The sequence below is a fragment of the Phacochoerus africanus genome, chromosome 11 (genome assembly GCF_016906955.1).
Source record: "Phacochoerus africanus isolate WHEZ1 chromosome 11, ROS_Pafr_v1, whole genome shotgun sequence".
Lineage (NCBI taxonomy): Eukaryota > Metazoa > Chordata > Mammalia > Artiodactyla > Suidae > Phacochoerus > Phacochoerus africanus.
In genome coordinates this window covers 12,512,561-12,529,010 of record NC_062554.1, presented here as the reverse complement: position 1 = coordinate 12,529,010, position 16,450 = coordinate 12,512,561, and the positions used below count along the sequence as shown (strand labels likewise).

General features: G+C 41.3%; 1 protein-coding gene across 3 annotated transcripts in view; it reads left to right on the top strand.

Annotated features, from left to right (window-relative positions):
- The window catches only part of NARS2 (asparaginyl-tRNA synthetase 2, mitochondrial), a 143,790-nt gene extending 136,888 nt beyond the window's left edge, over window positions 1-6,902 (top strand). For 2 of the 3 annotated variants that reach the window (XM_047752199.1, XM_047752201.1), the window contains 2 exons: window positions 2,385-2,411; window positions 5,630-6,902. In XM_047752199.1, coding sequence (XP_047608155.1) covers window positions 2,385-2,411; window positions 5,630-5,774 — 172 coding nt within the window. In that variant the 3' untranslated portion in view covers window positions 5,775-6,902. The remainder of the gene's footprint in view (window positions 1-2,384; window positions 2,412-5,629) is intronic. The other variant, XM_047752200.1, reaches the window with a different exon arrangement.
- The last annotated feature ends 9,548 nt before the right edge of the window (window positions 6,903-16,450 follow it).

Genomic DNA, 16,450 nt, shown 5'->3' with positions numbered 1-16,450 from the left:
GGGTGGAGCACTCGAAGGCAGTCGTGGGAAAGTAACAGAGAACAGCACAGCGCCCAGGTCTTAGCACCTGAAAGGCCTGGGCCTCAGATTCAGTAACAACATGTTGTTATTGAACCTCTCAGATTCTCTCTCTGAAAGACGAGAGCTGATCTGTGAAACTCAATGCATTTTGCCTGTTATTTGTATGCATCTCTCCCTAGGGAAATAACTTTTTTCAAAGTTAGTGATAGGAGTTCCCGTCATGGCTGAGCGGTAACAAACCCAGCTAGTATCCACGGGTTTGATCCCTGGCCTCGTTCAGTGGGTTAAGGATCTGTGGTTATGGCTGTGGTCTAGGCCAGCAGCTACAGCTCTGATTCGACCCCTGGCCTGGGAACTTCCATATGCTACAGATGTGGCCCTAAAAAGACAAAAAAAAGAAACAAAAAGTTAGTAATAGAAAAGGATGGAGTTCCCATATGGCTCAACAGGTTAAGAACCCGACTAGTATCCGTGAGGATGTGGGTGCCGTCCCTGGCCTCGCTCAGTGGGTTAAGGATCTGGTGTTGCCCTAAGCGGAGGCAGTATAGATAGAAGATGCAGCCCGGATCTGGCGTTGCCGTGGCTGTGGTGCAGGCCAGCAGCTGCACCTGTGATTAGCCCCCTAGCCTGGGAACCTCCATGTGCCAAGCATTCGGCCCTAAAAAGACAGAAAAGAAAAGAAAGAAGAATTCCCTCCTTAAAGTTTGTTCTTCATGTTTCTCTTCTCCATGTTTTTGTTTTTTTAATTTTACTCTAAATTATGACTGCCAGACTCCTACAGAGGTGGAAAGACAGGCTCTAAACAGGGAAAAGCTAAAGATGGAGGAAGAAAGATGCTAGAAGTATCTGCTAAGCTAGCATTTAGGATAAGCACTTTTCCCTTCCTTGGGTTTTTCACTCTGTCAGCATCTTGATGTAGGTAATTGAAGAACTTTATTTTAACTCACTGTTTGAGACCTGAGAAATGACTCTATAAACAGAAAAGGTTTTGGAGATGAGAAGTAGGAATCATGTTTAATCGAGCTACCACTTCTGCATATGCATGATCTGCCAGCAAACCACAATGACTTCCTAAACTAACCAAGGTCATAAACCTCTATTTTCCATGGTTTCCACTTTTGCTGTGCCAGACTTGAAAAAAAATAAATAAGTGACTTTCCCATAGTGAAGGCTTAATGCTTCTCTCCAGAAAATACTAGGTTTCATAGTAACCTGGAAAAGTCATGATTGTTTGAAAACATCCTGTTAAACTAGCCGTGTGTAAGGCCTTCTTTTCCTAATGGAGAAGTACTTTGAAAGTTGATGCTCTTTCACCATCCCAGCCTATGCATCTGTTGGGTAACTTGGTTTTGTAATCCCAGTCGCGTGAGCTGCTCTATCGGGTTCGGGTCCAGAGAAAAGAAGGGGATAAATGTGTTGTGCGAGGACCCTTTTATCAGCTAGCCTGCTACTCTTTACTCTTACTATAGTGGTAAGAAGTCTGGGAAAATCATAGGATTGAAGTGATGGTAAAACTCCTTAGATGGAAGGAATTTGAAGGTTGTCTGGAGTGTTTTTTTAAGTCACAATAAAAATCACACATGGCAAGAAACCTCCTCTGTTGAAAGATTAATTGGTCTGTTTTCTTTGCTTGCTTCCTTCCTTCAGGAAACCTTTCCTCATAACATTAAATGTTTACCGAATATCTGATAATATCCAAATTTATCTTTCCTAATGAAATGGATATGTGTGTTTCCCTGTCTCAGGGACTCGGTGACTTCTGTTCGTGTTTTTCATATTTTTGTATATTTGAATTTTCTGTAATCCTGATCGCTTTTGACTTGCACAGTGGTGCCAAACACTCTTTTAAAGGGCTGAAATTAATTTTAGTGAGTACTCAGCTTAAAGTTTTATTAACATTTCTTAAATTGGCAAAAACCAGCTTGCAACCATGTTGCGAAGGCAGCCTCAGAATCTATAGTATTGTTTTAATATTATGGAATATTTAATTGTGTCCGTACGTCTCTTGTCTATGTGTGCCTTTTGATAACCTTCTGTAGTAGTAGTAGTAGTCTTCTTATGTCACAGGACAATAAATTCCGCCTCACATGAACCCTTTCTTTGGGGTTGTGCAGCATACTTTCTGTAGCATTTATTACTTGGTAATACCTTGGACTCTTGGCTGACTTAACTGTTAGTTAACCTGCCTTTCATACCACCCAATAACAGTTCAGCTTCTCAACTGTCCTTTGTGTTAATGGCACAGATTTGGGTGTGTCCTTCTTTATAAGGCACTTTGCACACAGCCCAGAGTAAATGTTTGGTGGTTGGCATGTTTATCTTATTGCCGTTCTCTGAAAGAATTGTGTTGTTTTGCTTTACAGGCTGGGACTCCAAGAAGCCTACCAGTGGTAAGAACATGGCCCCGATGACTTTTCTCCTGGCCGTGGGTCTGAGTGCTACACAGCTTTCAGTTGTGTTTCCAGGGTGCTATAGAGTGGTGTTAGGGAAGAGTTTCTCAGAAAATTATTTACTCCTTTTGAGTCCCTGAAAAGTCATAATGGTAGTATCGGTCATTTATTTATTACCTTTTGTATGCTAGATAATGGGGTTAAAATTTTGAGGTATCTTATCTCGTGTACTCATCACTATGCCCTGTGAGGTAGGTGCTAGACTCACTCCCTTTTTATAACCCCTCCAGGCCTGAGGCCTGGAGATGCAAGAGCTCGCAGTTGGAAGCATAGAGCCGGAGCTTGGTTCCTAACCAGTATGCTTCATTTTCTCTGGGTGTGAAATTAAGGGCTAGAGATAAGCGGTCTCTGAGATCTCTACCCAGTGTAGAAATCTAAACGGCTCAGGGAAGATCTTCTGTTTGGATTCCTAAGTTGTTCTGGTTTTCTTTCTGCAGACCCTTTTTTCAAAAAGTGCTTTTCAATATATACGAATCGTTGACTTTTATTTTTGTGATAAAACTCTTTGGGGGTCTTGATTATAATATCAGTAGTATTGTTCTTTTGCTCGCCTCAGGTGGAGGAAAGTTCAGATCATACACCTGCCTTTTGATAATGAAGGAGCTAGATTTCAGAGATGCAAAAAACCTAAAATTGGGTTCAAGCAGTAGCCTTTGAGTGCCTTACGATTTACCATTAGTGACCTTTGGTGTCTTTAATCTCTCTGGGTGTTGGTCTTCTTGGCTGTAAAGTGTAATGGTATTATCTGCCTCACAGGTTATTGTGCGGGTGAAATGAAACAATATAGGATAACTGAACAGAAGCTCAGTTTAGTTTCTACCCTCACCTTCTTTTGTTCTGAGTCGTACTGTTAGGTAGATGAGCCTGGTGGTCAAGCTTATGCATTTTAAACCTCAGCTTCTTTCTGTCTCCGAGATAACATACTGTATAAAACTCTTAATTACTTGTTTAGACCTTATCTGGTCTTTATTAATTATTTCAATACTATTCTTTTCCCAACTAAAGCTTTCAAATGCTTCACATCTTCAAATATAAATGTTTATTATTTTGTTTATAAAAAGAGACAGGCCCCAAATGGAGTCCCTTGTACTTAGCTCAGATCACCAAACTGAGACTTAATACATAACTACAGTTTCAGCCTCTCCCAGGAGTGGAATCTTAAACCAGTGAGTCTCGAATTACCTGGTCCACACCAGTGAGGTGATCCGCCTGACCGACCCCTCCAGTGAGGGAAGGTGACCTTGTCTGAAACAACTTCCTTGTCCTGTCACCTTTGGCCTTTCATCGTTTTGTACAGCCCTTTGGATCCCTTTTCTCTGTGGTAGACAGGATCTGCCCCATTCATGAATCACTGCTGAGTGAAGCCAATTAAGATCTTCAGAATTGTACTCACTCGAATTTCACTTTTTAACAGTTGGAAGCTGCTTTCTCTCATATCGTAATCATAGTAAAATACCGTGGTAATCAGAGTATTTTAAAGGTAGACAGGACCTTAAAAATCTTCAAGGCTGTGACCTCTGCTAGTGTTCGTCCACAGTCTTGAGGAGCCACCCCAGGTGTTTTAAGAATTTTCTCACTTCCTGTTTCTACATGCCACATGCAAATAAAGTCTGAAATTAGTTCCACAATTTTTGTTCCATCTCATCTGTAATCTGGCTGCCCTAGAATCAATATCACAATAATCAAACGAATACACGTTCTTTAGAAGACTTGTTTTAGAAGCAGATTTTTCCATCGATCAAAGCAAAGGCAAGAAGAATGCTACAGGTAGAATCCCTCTTCTGAATTTAGTTTCTTGGCATTTCTACCAGTGTTTGACACTGTTGTATAAGAAACGTAAAGACAGCTAAAGCTAGATGCTGGACTTTTAGCAATCAGCTCAGATCCTGCAGGTGTTTGTGGCAGGTGGTTTGATATGCCCTTCATCTCATGTTCTCACTAAATCAACGTATACCCTGTCCCCATGCCTTGCAAACTGTAAGTTGATTCAGCTACCAAATATTTCAGTCACTCAAGACTGTATTCCTTCCAGTATTCCTGAGAGTTCTTACTGATCGGAAGTTTTATACTAGATACTCCTGTCTTACTGATCTCACACTTGGTTGAAACTCATCTAGTTGCAATTCACCTTTGATTTTAGAAAGAGAAGTACTTAATCTTAACTGCCTAAAATACCTATACATGTAGTCATTGTTATTAATTGTTGGGAAATAGGTTATAGTCTTTATCCTTGAGAAGCTAAATGACTACCAGCTATGGTGCTTAAGTTTTGTGCTGCATTTTTGTATATTTTACAAATCATTCAAGAACCTGTGAGCTTACTTTAATCAATATTACACGATTTAAGAATTTCCACCACCAAACGATATAATAAAAAAATGTATAGAGTCTTCCTCCTCTTCTTCCTTTCCTAAAATAATTTTATCCCAGGCTGGTGTGTTGGAATCTGAGTTTGAATCATGATTACCAATTTCTAGCACTTTCTAATCTTGTGTGGGATAGAACATGCATCGATGGGCTTCAGAGGCTGGTAGACTTTCAGCAAAATGACTCTGGACATCTTCCACTAGGCCTAAAGCAGAGAGCTAGACGTTTTTCCTCACTCCAGTGCTTCAAGAGTGTGTTTTTATGCCTTCAAACAGTAAATCTTCATACAGTAAGCATCTGTCCCAGAGCAGTCACTAGAGATGCAGGTCCTGCCCTTAGAGCCTAGTCTAGTGGGGGGTATCTTTTTGTAATACATCACACACAACTCCTCCCCGGTGTATTGAATAATACGATTTTGGTAAGAAAAACAAGAGCATTATCATTAATATACTAAGACATAGAGGAATATATTTAAAGGAAAATAGTATTGTTATTAGAAACTTTTCTGTAGCCTCAAGGGACAATTTACTGTACATAGATACTTAAAAGAATAAGGATCAAGTGACCAAAGCCCATGAACGCATGGTGGGATATGCTGCCGTCTGTCTGGGTGGTCCTGAGCAGACCACTTCACCTTCTCTGTGTCCTTCATCTGTCTGCAGAGTGAAAAGACTGATCTGCCACAGTGATGCAATAACAAATGATTGCAGAATACTTTTGAAACATAAAATTTACATAACATCTGATTTTATGAAGCATGTGTAGGTAATGATTCTCTTTTTCAAAATCAGGTATCTGGACCTCCGTCGATTTGGATCTGTACCGCATGGAGGTTTTGGGATGGGATTTGAACGCTATCTGCAGTGCATCTTGGGAATTGACAATATCAAAGATGTAATCCCTTTTCCAAGATTTACTCATTCGTGTCTTTTATAGCTGGAAGATTGGTTAAGGAAAACCACACCAGCGGAGGTACTGCACATGAACACACACGGGAGAATGCATGTTTGAACTGCAGAAATGCAGGAGTTTTCAATATGTAATTGTCATGCTGTGAGATAGATGAAAAATACACATGATCAGGATTTTATTAGAAAGTTGAAGGCATTTCATGAAAAGATGAACTCGCTCAAGAAGAGGGACTTATAGCAGATGGAATCTCAGATCTGCTGTATCAATTAAGAAGAAATGAACAAATTGAATTAGATGATATTAAAGGTCCTTTCAAACTCGAAGACAGAATGAAAGAGTGTGTTTTACTTCGTCTTTAATCAGTAGGCCACTGCCCTGTGTGAACTTGGAGAAGCAGCTAGTAGCTAAAAATAAAATGTTGGATCTTTTCTCACTTGCCATTTAACCTATCGTAAATTCCCATGTTATTTTCAGTGCTTTACTAAACATCACAGAAGAAAATATTCCTTTTGGGAGTCTTCATTGAGTTAATAAAGCTGCTTTGTGAATTGAAATCTTTTTTATCAGACTGCCTGAAAAAATTACACTTAATAACTGTTGGTCCTTAATTATAAAAACTGAGATGTATTAATTATTTAAGCGAATCACTGGTATGTTACGGTTAGTTTGTGTTAGATGTTTATAATGTTTCTGATAAGCAATAAAAATATACTTTTGATGCCTATGAAAGAAACCGGTTTTTAAATTCCATTTGGCCTTTTCCCAGTGAAATTTGGAAGAAAGGTATTTTCAATCCAAGACGATATATAGCTAAACCCAAAGGGTGAGTGATTCTGGAGTCAAAAAGTAACGGAGCGTATCAAAGTGAGAAGATCCTGGACGTTCGTGACCTGACAGCTCTGGCACCGCATGTGTGAGTTCAGATGAAACACTCACTCTCTCTGAACTCATGCGTCAGTTTCCTCACAGAGTTGATATAGTAGTTACATAACTGTGTGTGTGTGTGTGTGTTTCAGACTGTGAAACGCTGCATAAATTTTGTTGAACTCTTTACCTTTAGTCTTCATCAAGGCACGGATCGATGGACTTAATGGCAAATTGTAAACTCAGTACAATTTATAATCCTATGTATTAAATGATTATAAAAAGACATACATGCCTGAATATTCAATTTTCTGTCTCATTAGATAACTTTTCTTAGGTCATTTCCTAGTGAGTTTCTGTGTGCATTTTATTTTAACCTAATGCAAAATCAAACAACTGGAAAGAGCTGCAGAACACAGAGGTGGAGTTCACAGACAGCACTGGAGGTTGTCAAGTCAAACTTCTGCCCAAAGCAGAGGGGGTCCTGTGTATCTCGGCAGCCTCTCGGCAGCGAGCTCAGTGCCCCACAAAATAGCTCATTCCGTTTCTGCATCTAATTGGTAGCTTTTGCTGAGCTAAAATCTACTTCCCTGGAACTTTAATCCTTGAGTTTAGGTACCAAGTTTAGGACAGGATAAAAAGAACAATTATGGCTTTCATTAGGTTTGCTTCAACCATGAGTTTGAGAGGTAAATGCACTTGTTTATTCAACAGATATTATTGGAACTTATTCCGTAAACCAAGAACTGTGCTAGTTACTAAATAAACTGTGGCAAAATGACCCTTGCCTTCATAGAATTTACAGTAGATTAGAGAAGATATACCCACAGTAAGTAAGTAAATGTATAATTTCAAAATACGGCATGTGCTATAAAATTGTATTAAGAATAGGGCAATCATAGATAAGCTTGCTAGAGGAGGCATCTCTGAAAAGATGAAATTTAGCCTGAGACTTGGAAGATAAAATAGAAACTCTTTTCAAACATTTGCAACAGCAGTTAATTTGATTGGACATTCAAGTCTTGATACTGTATTTTGTGGAGCAAGAATCAAAAACATTCACAGGCCCCAAACCTGGATGCACTAATAGTTTCCAAGGCTATCAGGAATCATACCTACAGTGATTTTTTTTTTTTTTTTTTTAGGGAGTCTGATCTTTATATATTTACGTATTTTATATTGGAGTATAATTTGACTTACAGTGTTGCATTAGTTTCAGGCACATGGCAAAGTGATTGAGTTATACATATATCCATTCTTTTTCAGATTCTTTTCCATATAGGTTATTACAGAATACTGAGTAGAGTTCCCTGTGCTGCACAGTAGGCCTGTAGTGATTATTGAGGAGCGAGATAGAATTGTGATGTTAGTTTAGCCATGGTAGCTGGGCATCAGAAAATAACAGTGTTAGAACACTGAAGAAAAGCAGCCCCAGGTTCTGGTCCCAGCGACGCTGCACTGTGGAGCATCAGGCACGTGAACTCATCCTTGTGGCTTCCAGTTATTTCATCTGCAGAGCTATCTTATCATTTTGAAGTAGATGAACTCCAAGGATCTTTCTGTTTCTTAGTCTTCTCTGGATATGTGCTGGACATAGTCACTAATAATAATGGATTTAGAGTCGACCTTTAGATTTTATTTTAGTACATACTAAGTCTCCAAAAACATAGAATGAGGTCAGATCACTGAAAGTTTAAGAATAGGAGTTCCCCCTCCTACACTGTTGGTGGGAATGTAAACTGGTACAGCCACTATGGAGAACAGTTTGGAGATACCTTAGAAGTCTATACATAGAACTTCCATATGACCCCACAATCCCACTCTTGGGCATCCGAACAAAACTCTACTTAAAAGACACGTGCACCCGCATGTTCATTGCAGCACTATTCACAATAGCCAAGACATGGAAACAACCCAAATGTCCATCGACAGATGATTGGATTCGAAAGATGTGGTATATATACACAATGGAATACTACTCAGCCATAAAAAAGAATGACATATGCCATTTGCAGCAACATGGATGGAGCTAGAGAACCTCATACTGAGTGAAATGAGCCAGAAAGAGAAAGACAAACACCATATGATATCACTCATAACTGGAATCTAATATCCAGCACAAATGAACATCTCCTCAGAAAAGAAAATCATGGACTTGGAGAAAAGACTTGTGGCTGCCTGATGGGAGGGGGAGGGAGTGGGAGGGATCGGGAGCTTGGGCTTATCAGACACAACTTAGAATAGATTGACAAGGAGATCCTGCTGAATAGCATTGAGAACTTTGTCTAGATACTCATGTTGCAACAGAAGAAAGGCTGGGGGAAAAATGTAATTGTAATGTATACATGTAAGGATAACCTGACCCCCTTGCTGTACAGTGGGAAAAAAAAAATAATTTTAAAAAAATAATAAATAAAATAAAAAAATAAAAAAGAATAGGAGTTCCCATCATGGTGCGGTAGAAACGAATCTGACTAGGAACCATGAGGTTGCAGGTTCCATCCCTGGCCTCGCTCAGTGGCTTAAGGATCTGGCATTACCGTGGACTGTGGTGTGGGTCGCAGACACGGCTTGGATCTGGCGTTGCTGTGGCTCTGGTGTAGGCTGGGGACCACAGCTCCGATTAGACCCCTAGCCTGGGAACCTCCATATGCCACGGGTGCGGCCCTCAAAAGACAAAAAAAAAAAAAAAAAATAGACTTAAGTGCGTTCCGTGTGTGTGTGTGTGTGTGTGTGTGTGTGTGTGTGTGTGTGAGAGAGAGAGAGAGTGTGAGTGTGAGAGTGACGTGAAAGAAGGTCTTTCTCGAGGAGTCAAACATACGCTCTTCCTTTTTGAGTCTCCAGCAGTGTATTTCCAAACTCCATACTTATTCATTCTTCTCTTTCACAGTGGATCACACAGTGAGTATCTGGTTGAAGCCAAACACTTGCCCCTTATAACAACCTCATAATTTCCATCTTTGGCTCAATACTTAGATTTTTACCAATAACTGAACGAAAACCAAACACTAATGTCAGACAAGGATGATGAAGATGCCAAACCTAAACTGTTGCTTGCAGGCAGCAGTCAACAGAAAAAAGTTTCAGATGTTGACTTAGCAGCTGACATCTGAATATCCAAAGAGCATAGAATTATACATACAAAGAGCATTGTATAATTCTATGCGTAATGAATGAAAGAATGGATTTAATTGTTGAGGACGGCCTATTCTGAAATACCCTAGGGCTTAATTTGTGAGTTAAAAGGCAATTTGAGGGTGTTAATTTTCACTTGAGTAACCAGTTTCCAACAAGGAAAAAATCAGATTCTGCTTTCCTAAGATTTCCAAACATTACCTCAAAATAGTAACCCAAGTAAGAGTGTTTTCTAAAACTTAGAAATGTTTTTTCCATCATTAATTCCCATTCTCATTTCAAATTTTGAAGTAGGTGGAGAAAAATAGTTACTTTCCATCTGGCTGTCCTCTTGCTGGGGGAAAGTTGTGCTGTCATGGGTTTTTTGTTTTTTTTAAGTGGGGGGGGGGAGCATCTGACAAGAACTTAATTGTGTGAGTGATCCATCCCAGATCTAGACGTAGCTCTTCCACCCTCTGACCCAGCCCAGAGACTCTTTAACTGTCCCAGAACAGCAGAGGAACTGTTTGACCTTTTGTCCCTCTGACACAAAATCTTCCAGAAGCATCCCTCTATGGTATTACATGTTCATATTCCCTATAAATTGAATCTAGACATTCAGGCATGACTGAACAGGCATTGAAGATGCAGGTGGTGAGATGTACTAACTCTACCCATCTTTAAATCTCTTACTTCAGATAATTATGGATGACAGATTCTTATTTGGATTGGGTTGCTATTTATTCGTATATTTATTTTAGTAAGTGATGAGGCAAGAACATAAAAATGCAGAGTTGAAAGACAGATTGGCCTGGATTGAATTGATAAGAGATGTGTGGGGCTTTTTGGCTTCTGATCAATATTTGTATTCAGTCTGCAGTCTAAAGTATGTATAAAAAAAGAAAACAGGTGGGAGTGGTATCTGATTGTACTTCTTCCCAGTTTATATTCCAATTAAAAGACAGAAAAAGCATTAAGGAAAGAGTGGAAAGCAACCTTAATCACCCTACCCTAAAATGATTTAGTAGGATTTCTATAAGACAGGTCTTCGTAGACTGTGGTCAACTCCCCTTCAGAAACTTAGACATCCCACGTTGCCAAGAGCTCTAGCTTCCGACCGGCTGAGACTCCAGCTGGCTCTTTTGCAATTTGCTTTTTGGAATCCAGTGGATTTACAGCTCACATTAGGACGCTGGTAGTTTCTGGGGACCTTTGTAAAGAAATCAGGAGTTTAGATGGCTCTTAAACTGTCATTGAGGCAGCTAATCATCGCATTACTACAGTCTGTGATCTGCACTAACATTCTGTTCAGAATTGTTAATAATGTAACTGTCATTCGGACATTACAGTTTCGAAATTTTTTTTTAACAGGTCCAGTGTTGTACACTTACTCCTTTGTAGCTTCCTGTCCCAACATTCATTTGGTTTAATGAAAGATTATTTTATTTGTTTTGAAGATGGGGTATTAGGAGTTCCTAACAATGAGGGAGCGTTAAGATCACAAAGTTCACTGCGCTCAAGCCTCCAGAAAAAAATGAAAGCACAGAACTTTTTATAGTAGTCAAAGAATCTTGCATTCGAAGCCCCAGAGTTTACTTGACATATTGCAAAACACTTTGGCCTCTGACTTCGTTGTTCTGTACAAGGAGAAGAAATTGAAGACTATGACGGAAAGTGATGGTGGAGCCCAAGTACATTGTGGTAAAGAGAAACATTGAAAATGGAATATAGAGTCCAGACCCAGCAGTGTACTTAGGCTCACTATGCCATTGTTTTGTTTTTGTTTTTGTAAGTCTGTGTTCATATTTGCCCTACTTTCCTCTTAGGATCATCCTAGAATATATACATAGGAAGATAGACTGAAAGAACTTTAAATGGGAATTATTAATATCCCCCCCAAAGTGATTAGCCTTTGATATTTCAGGATGATACTCTGAGTCTAGAAACGTGGTGGGTTCCTGTAGCAAAGGTTTTTGTTGTTGTCGTTTGTCTTTTTAGGGCCACACCTGTGGCATACGGAAGTTCCCAGGCTAGGGGTCGAATTGGAGCTGTGGCCACCGGCCTACGCCAGAGCCACAGCAATGCAGGATCCGAGCCGCGTCTGCAACCTACACCACAGCTCACAGCAATGCCGGATCCTTAACCCACTGAGCAAGGCCAGGGATCAAACCCGCAACCTCATGGTTCCTAGTCAGATTCGTTAACCACTGAGCCACAACGGGAACTCCAGCAAAAGTTTTTTTTTGTTTTTTTTTTTTTCCATGCTACAGATACATGTGCACACAGCTAAAACTATACTTTGCACAACCTGTCCTCTGCCATGTGTAGAACCTTCTCTGACGCTGGCTCAACAAGAACTGCTGGTTTGCTGTCTTCTAAGGATCCTAGATTTGAAAAATCTCTTAGAGATCATATCCCTACCCTGTATGTGATGTATAAACTATTCTCCTCTGTATGTTCCCCAGTTCCCAGTAATTTACCCCCTGAACCTTCAGTGAGTAAGTACCGTCTGCCTCGAGATAATTTTTTATCCTTGGAGAACTCTGATTGTGACCTGGTAGTAACAAAGCCAGCCTCTGCATGGCATGCAATGTAATAAATTAGAAACAGCCACACTCTCTCTTCTCAGAATAGAATCTCTGTAGTTGCTCATTTGTAATAGTCTGCCCTTCCCTGAAGGGCTGCACCCCATGAGGTTATTCACCAGGCAGTGTATCCTCTCCGTGGGTTCCCGTCTTGGTGGGGTATGTTCTTCCCTTCACTGTCCACTCCGCTGCGACTGAGTACCCTGTGATGCCAGTCTTGATGGGAGGAGAGCTTCAAGTCTCCAGGGCCGCCTCCTGTCTGTCTTACAGCCTGTAGCAGTTGTTGTTCTTCCTGTAGGCATAATGCTGCCGAAAGATCTCAGCTACAGTTTCAGAATGTTCAGGGCAGTCCCAACCCCCTTCATTTGGGGATTGCAGAAAGGGACTTGGCTGATAGATAGATTTGTTGTTGAAGAACAAACCGTCCCTTCACTGGAGATTTCCACTAGTGGTACATTTTCTTTGCAGTGCTCCAAAACGCGGGAGCTGATGCTTATACAGTGAGTATGGTCTGGCCCGTGATCTCCTTAAATGCAATTTCCATCTACCACCTTCTGCGTTACAGGGTTTTGCATCAGGAAGCAGTTGGGACAGATTCCTGCCGGGAAATGTGCTGGATATTTGGTGTCTTGGAGGGGGGGTTAAACCCAGAGAGAGAAAACTCTGGCTCACATCTGATACTCTTCTTACCAGCTGTGGAAACTTGAGCAGGTTACTTCAGCTGAGTTTGTAGATGCATCTACAACATGAGGGTAATATGTATCTTACGGAAGGTTGTGAGAAATAAGACTATGGGGAAGGGTTTCATGAACTGAAAACACTTCCAAATGTAAGGTCTCCTACGAGAATCCTTTTCAAAACTCAAAGTCTGTATGAACTAAGGTGTTTATTACATGTTGAATGAATTTTTTTTTTTTTTTTTTTTGCCATTTCTTGGGCCGCTCCCGTGGCATATGGAGGTTCCCAGGCTAGGGGTCTAATCGGAGCTGTAGCTGCCAGCCTACGCCAGAGCCACAGCAACGCAGGATCCGAGCTGCGTCAGTGACCTACACCACAGCTCATGGCAACACCGGATCCTTAACCCACTGAGCAAGGCCAGGAATCGAACCTGCCACCTCTGGTTCCTAGTCGGATTTGTTAACCACTGTGCCATGACGGGAACTCCTGAATGAAATATTGTATGGCCATCAAAAATCATAACAAGAATTAGTTCTCTTGCAGCTCAGGGGGTTAAGGATCCAACGTCACTGGTGTGGCTCAGGTTGCTGCCACAGCACAGGTTCAATTCCTGGCCAGGGCCCTTCCGCTTGCCACGGGTGCGGCCTGTATGTCGGGGGTAGGAAAGCCAGCCTACGAGGTGATCTTGCTTTGAAACTGTGCAGTATGGACCTTGCCACACCTCTCAACCTTTATCTCTTTTCCTCACTTCCTTTCTCTTCCACCACTTCTCCAATGCATTTTCTCCACGCGTCTTTTCTCTCCCACTAGATTCCTCCTATGCCTGTATTACAGCAATGGCCAGGTCCTTCCCCTGCCTTTCCCCACCCTCTTCCCCCAACCAGCTAGGTCAGCTTTATTGAAAAAGCAAACCAACTTACATCTAGTTTGCTAATTTGTGTTCTTGTATCTGGTTCATGTTCCTCAGAAAACTTGGGAGTGAGCTCTTCATTGTTCATCAACCACAAAAATATGTGGAAACTTTCGTGTCTTTATTTTGACTGGCAACAGCAAAAAAGTGAACGACCCAGTTGAAAAATGGGCAAAAGACCTGAATAGGCATTTTCCAAGGAAGATGTACAGATGGGCAACAAGTACATGAAAAAATGCTCAACATCACTGGTTATGAGAGAAATGAAAATCAAAACTATAACGAGATACCACCTCACACCAGTCAGAATGGCCATCATTAATAAGTCCACAAATAACAAGTGCTGGAGGGGGTGTGGAGAAAAGGGAACCCTCCTGCACTGTTGTGGAATGTAAGCTGGTACAACCACTGTGGAGATCAGTATGGAGACACCTTAGAAATCTATACATAGAACTTCCATATGACCCAGCAATCCCACTCTTGGGCATATATCCGGAAAAAATTTTCCTTAAAAAAGACACCTGCACCTGCATGTTCATTGCAGCACTATTCACAATAGCCAAGACATGGAAACAACCTAAATGTCCATCAGCAGATGATTGGATTAGGAAGATGTGGTATATATACACAATGGAATACTACTCAGCCATCAAAAAGAACAAAATAATGCCATTTGCAGCAACATGGATGGAACTAGAAACTCATAATGAGTGAAGTCAGAGAGAGAAAGACAAATACCATGTTATCACTTATATCTGGAGTCTAATATAAAGCACAAATGAACCTTTCCACAGAAAAGAAAATTATGGGCTTGCAGAATAGACTTGTGGATGCCAGGGGGGAGGGGGAGGGGTGGGGTGGTTGGGGAGTTTGGGGTTAATAGATACAAACTATTGCCTTTGGAATGGATTAGCAATGAGATCCTGCTGTGTAGCACTGGGAATTATGTCTAGTCACTTATGATGGAGCACGACAATGTGCAAAAATAGAATGTGTGCATGTATGTGTAACTGGGTCATGCTGTACAGTAGAAAAAGAATTGTATTAAAACTATTAAAAAATAATAATATTTTGACTGGCGTTTCACTCTTGATTAACTTTTTCCTGTTAGGTTTGCAGCCCTCCACAGAGTCCTGTCCTGCCCACTGAGCTGGGGTGCACTCTGCGCCCTGACTCAGCACTGCTTGTCCCCACAGGCTTGGGTGGCTCTCCCAGGCTACACATCTGTCACCTTTTAGTCCCCCAGAATCAAAATATTAACAACTCTAATCACACTGTCTGAGGCTATGAGGCTTTATTGTAAGACTGGTGACACTTCAGAATGCAGCCAGGGAGTTCCCGTCGTGGCACAGTGGTTAACGAATCCGACTAGGAACCATGAGGTTGCGGGTTCGATCGCTGCCCTTGCTCAGTGGGTTAAGGATCCGGCGTTGCCATGAGCTGTGGTGTAGGTCGCAGACACGGCTCGGATCCTGCGTTGCTGTGGCTCTGGTGCAGGCCAGCGGCTACAGCTCTGATTAGACTCCTGGCCTGGGAACCTCCATATGCCGAGGGAGTGGCCCAAGAAATGGCAAAAAGACAAAACAAAAAAAAAAGAATGCAGCCAGGATTTCTACATTTTCACGTGTTTTTTTTTTGTTTGTTTGTTTGTTTTTTGTTTTTACAATTGTCACTTTATTATTATTATTATTTTTGCTTTTTGTACTTTTAGGGCCACACCGCGTCATATATGGAGGTTCCTAGACTAGGGGTCCAGTCGGAGCTACAGCTGCCTGCCTATACCACAGCAACAGCATCACCGGATCTGAGCCACGTCTGCAACCTGCACCACAGCTCACGGCAACACTGTATCCTTAACCCACTGAGTGAGGCCAGGGATCGAACCTGCAACCTCATGGTTCCTAGTCGGGTTTGTTAACCACTGAGCCACAATGGGAACTTGCGTGTTTATATTACTTGCACCTCAAGACACCACGGGTTGGCCAGTGGCTTCCAGACTCCCTCCCTCCATTATGCTCCCTCAGATACATGTGCACATACTGTCATCTTATGCTGTCATTTGTCTCCTCTGCCAGAACATGAGCTCCATGAGACCGGGAGAGCACATTTATCTTTGTCGCTCCAGGGCCCTGGAGAGTATCTGGAACATAATGGGTACTCATTAAATAACTCTTGAATGAATTAGGTATCCAAAAACAAAAAAAGGTAAATGTGTCCATCAGACAGACGGGAACTATTCCTTTAAAAGTAATTCCCAAATTAGCCTTTCCCTCTTTTATGTCTTTAGGATATTTCATAAATTGGATTTTGAAACTAGCCCTTTCAAACCTACGTCCAAGTCTGAAGCCATTGCCTGAACACAGAACAAAGTCAGGAATTAGAAGCAACTAATTCAGCCAGTAGTTTGTCGTTATCACCTGTTACTGAAGCTAAGTTTCTAGCTCCTTTGTCCGGCACTGCCGCTGGAGTCCAGTAACTTGGTAGACTTCTCAGAAACCTCTCCATGCTGTGCATCATTACATCACTGGCACTTTTGCCACGTGAATTGC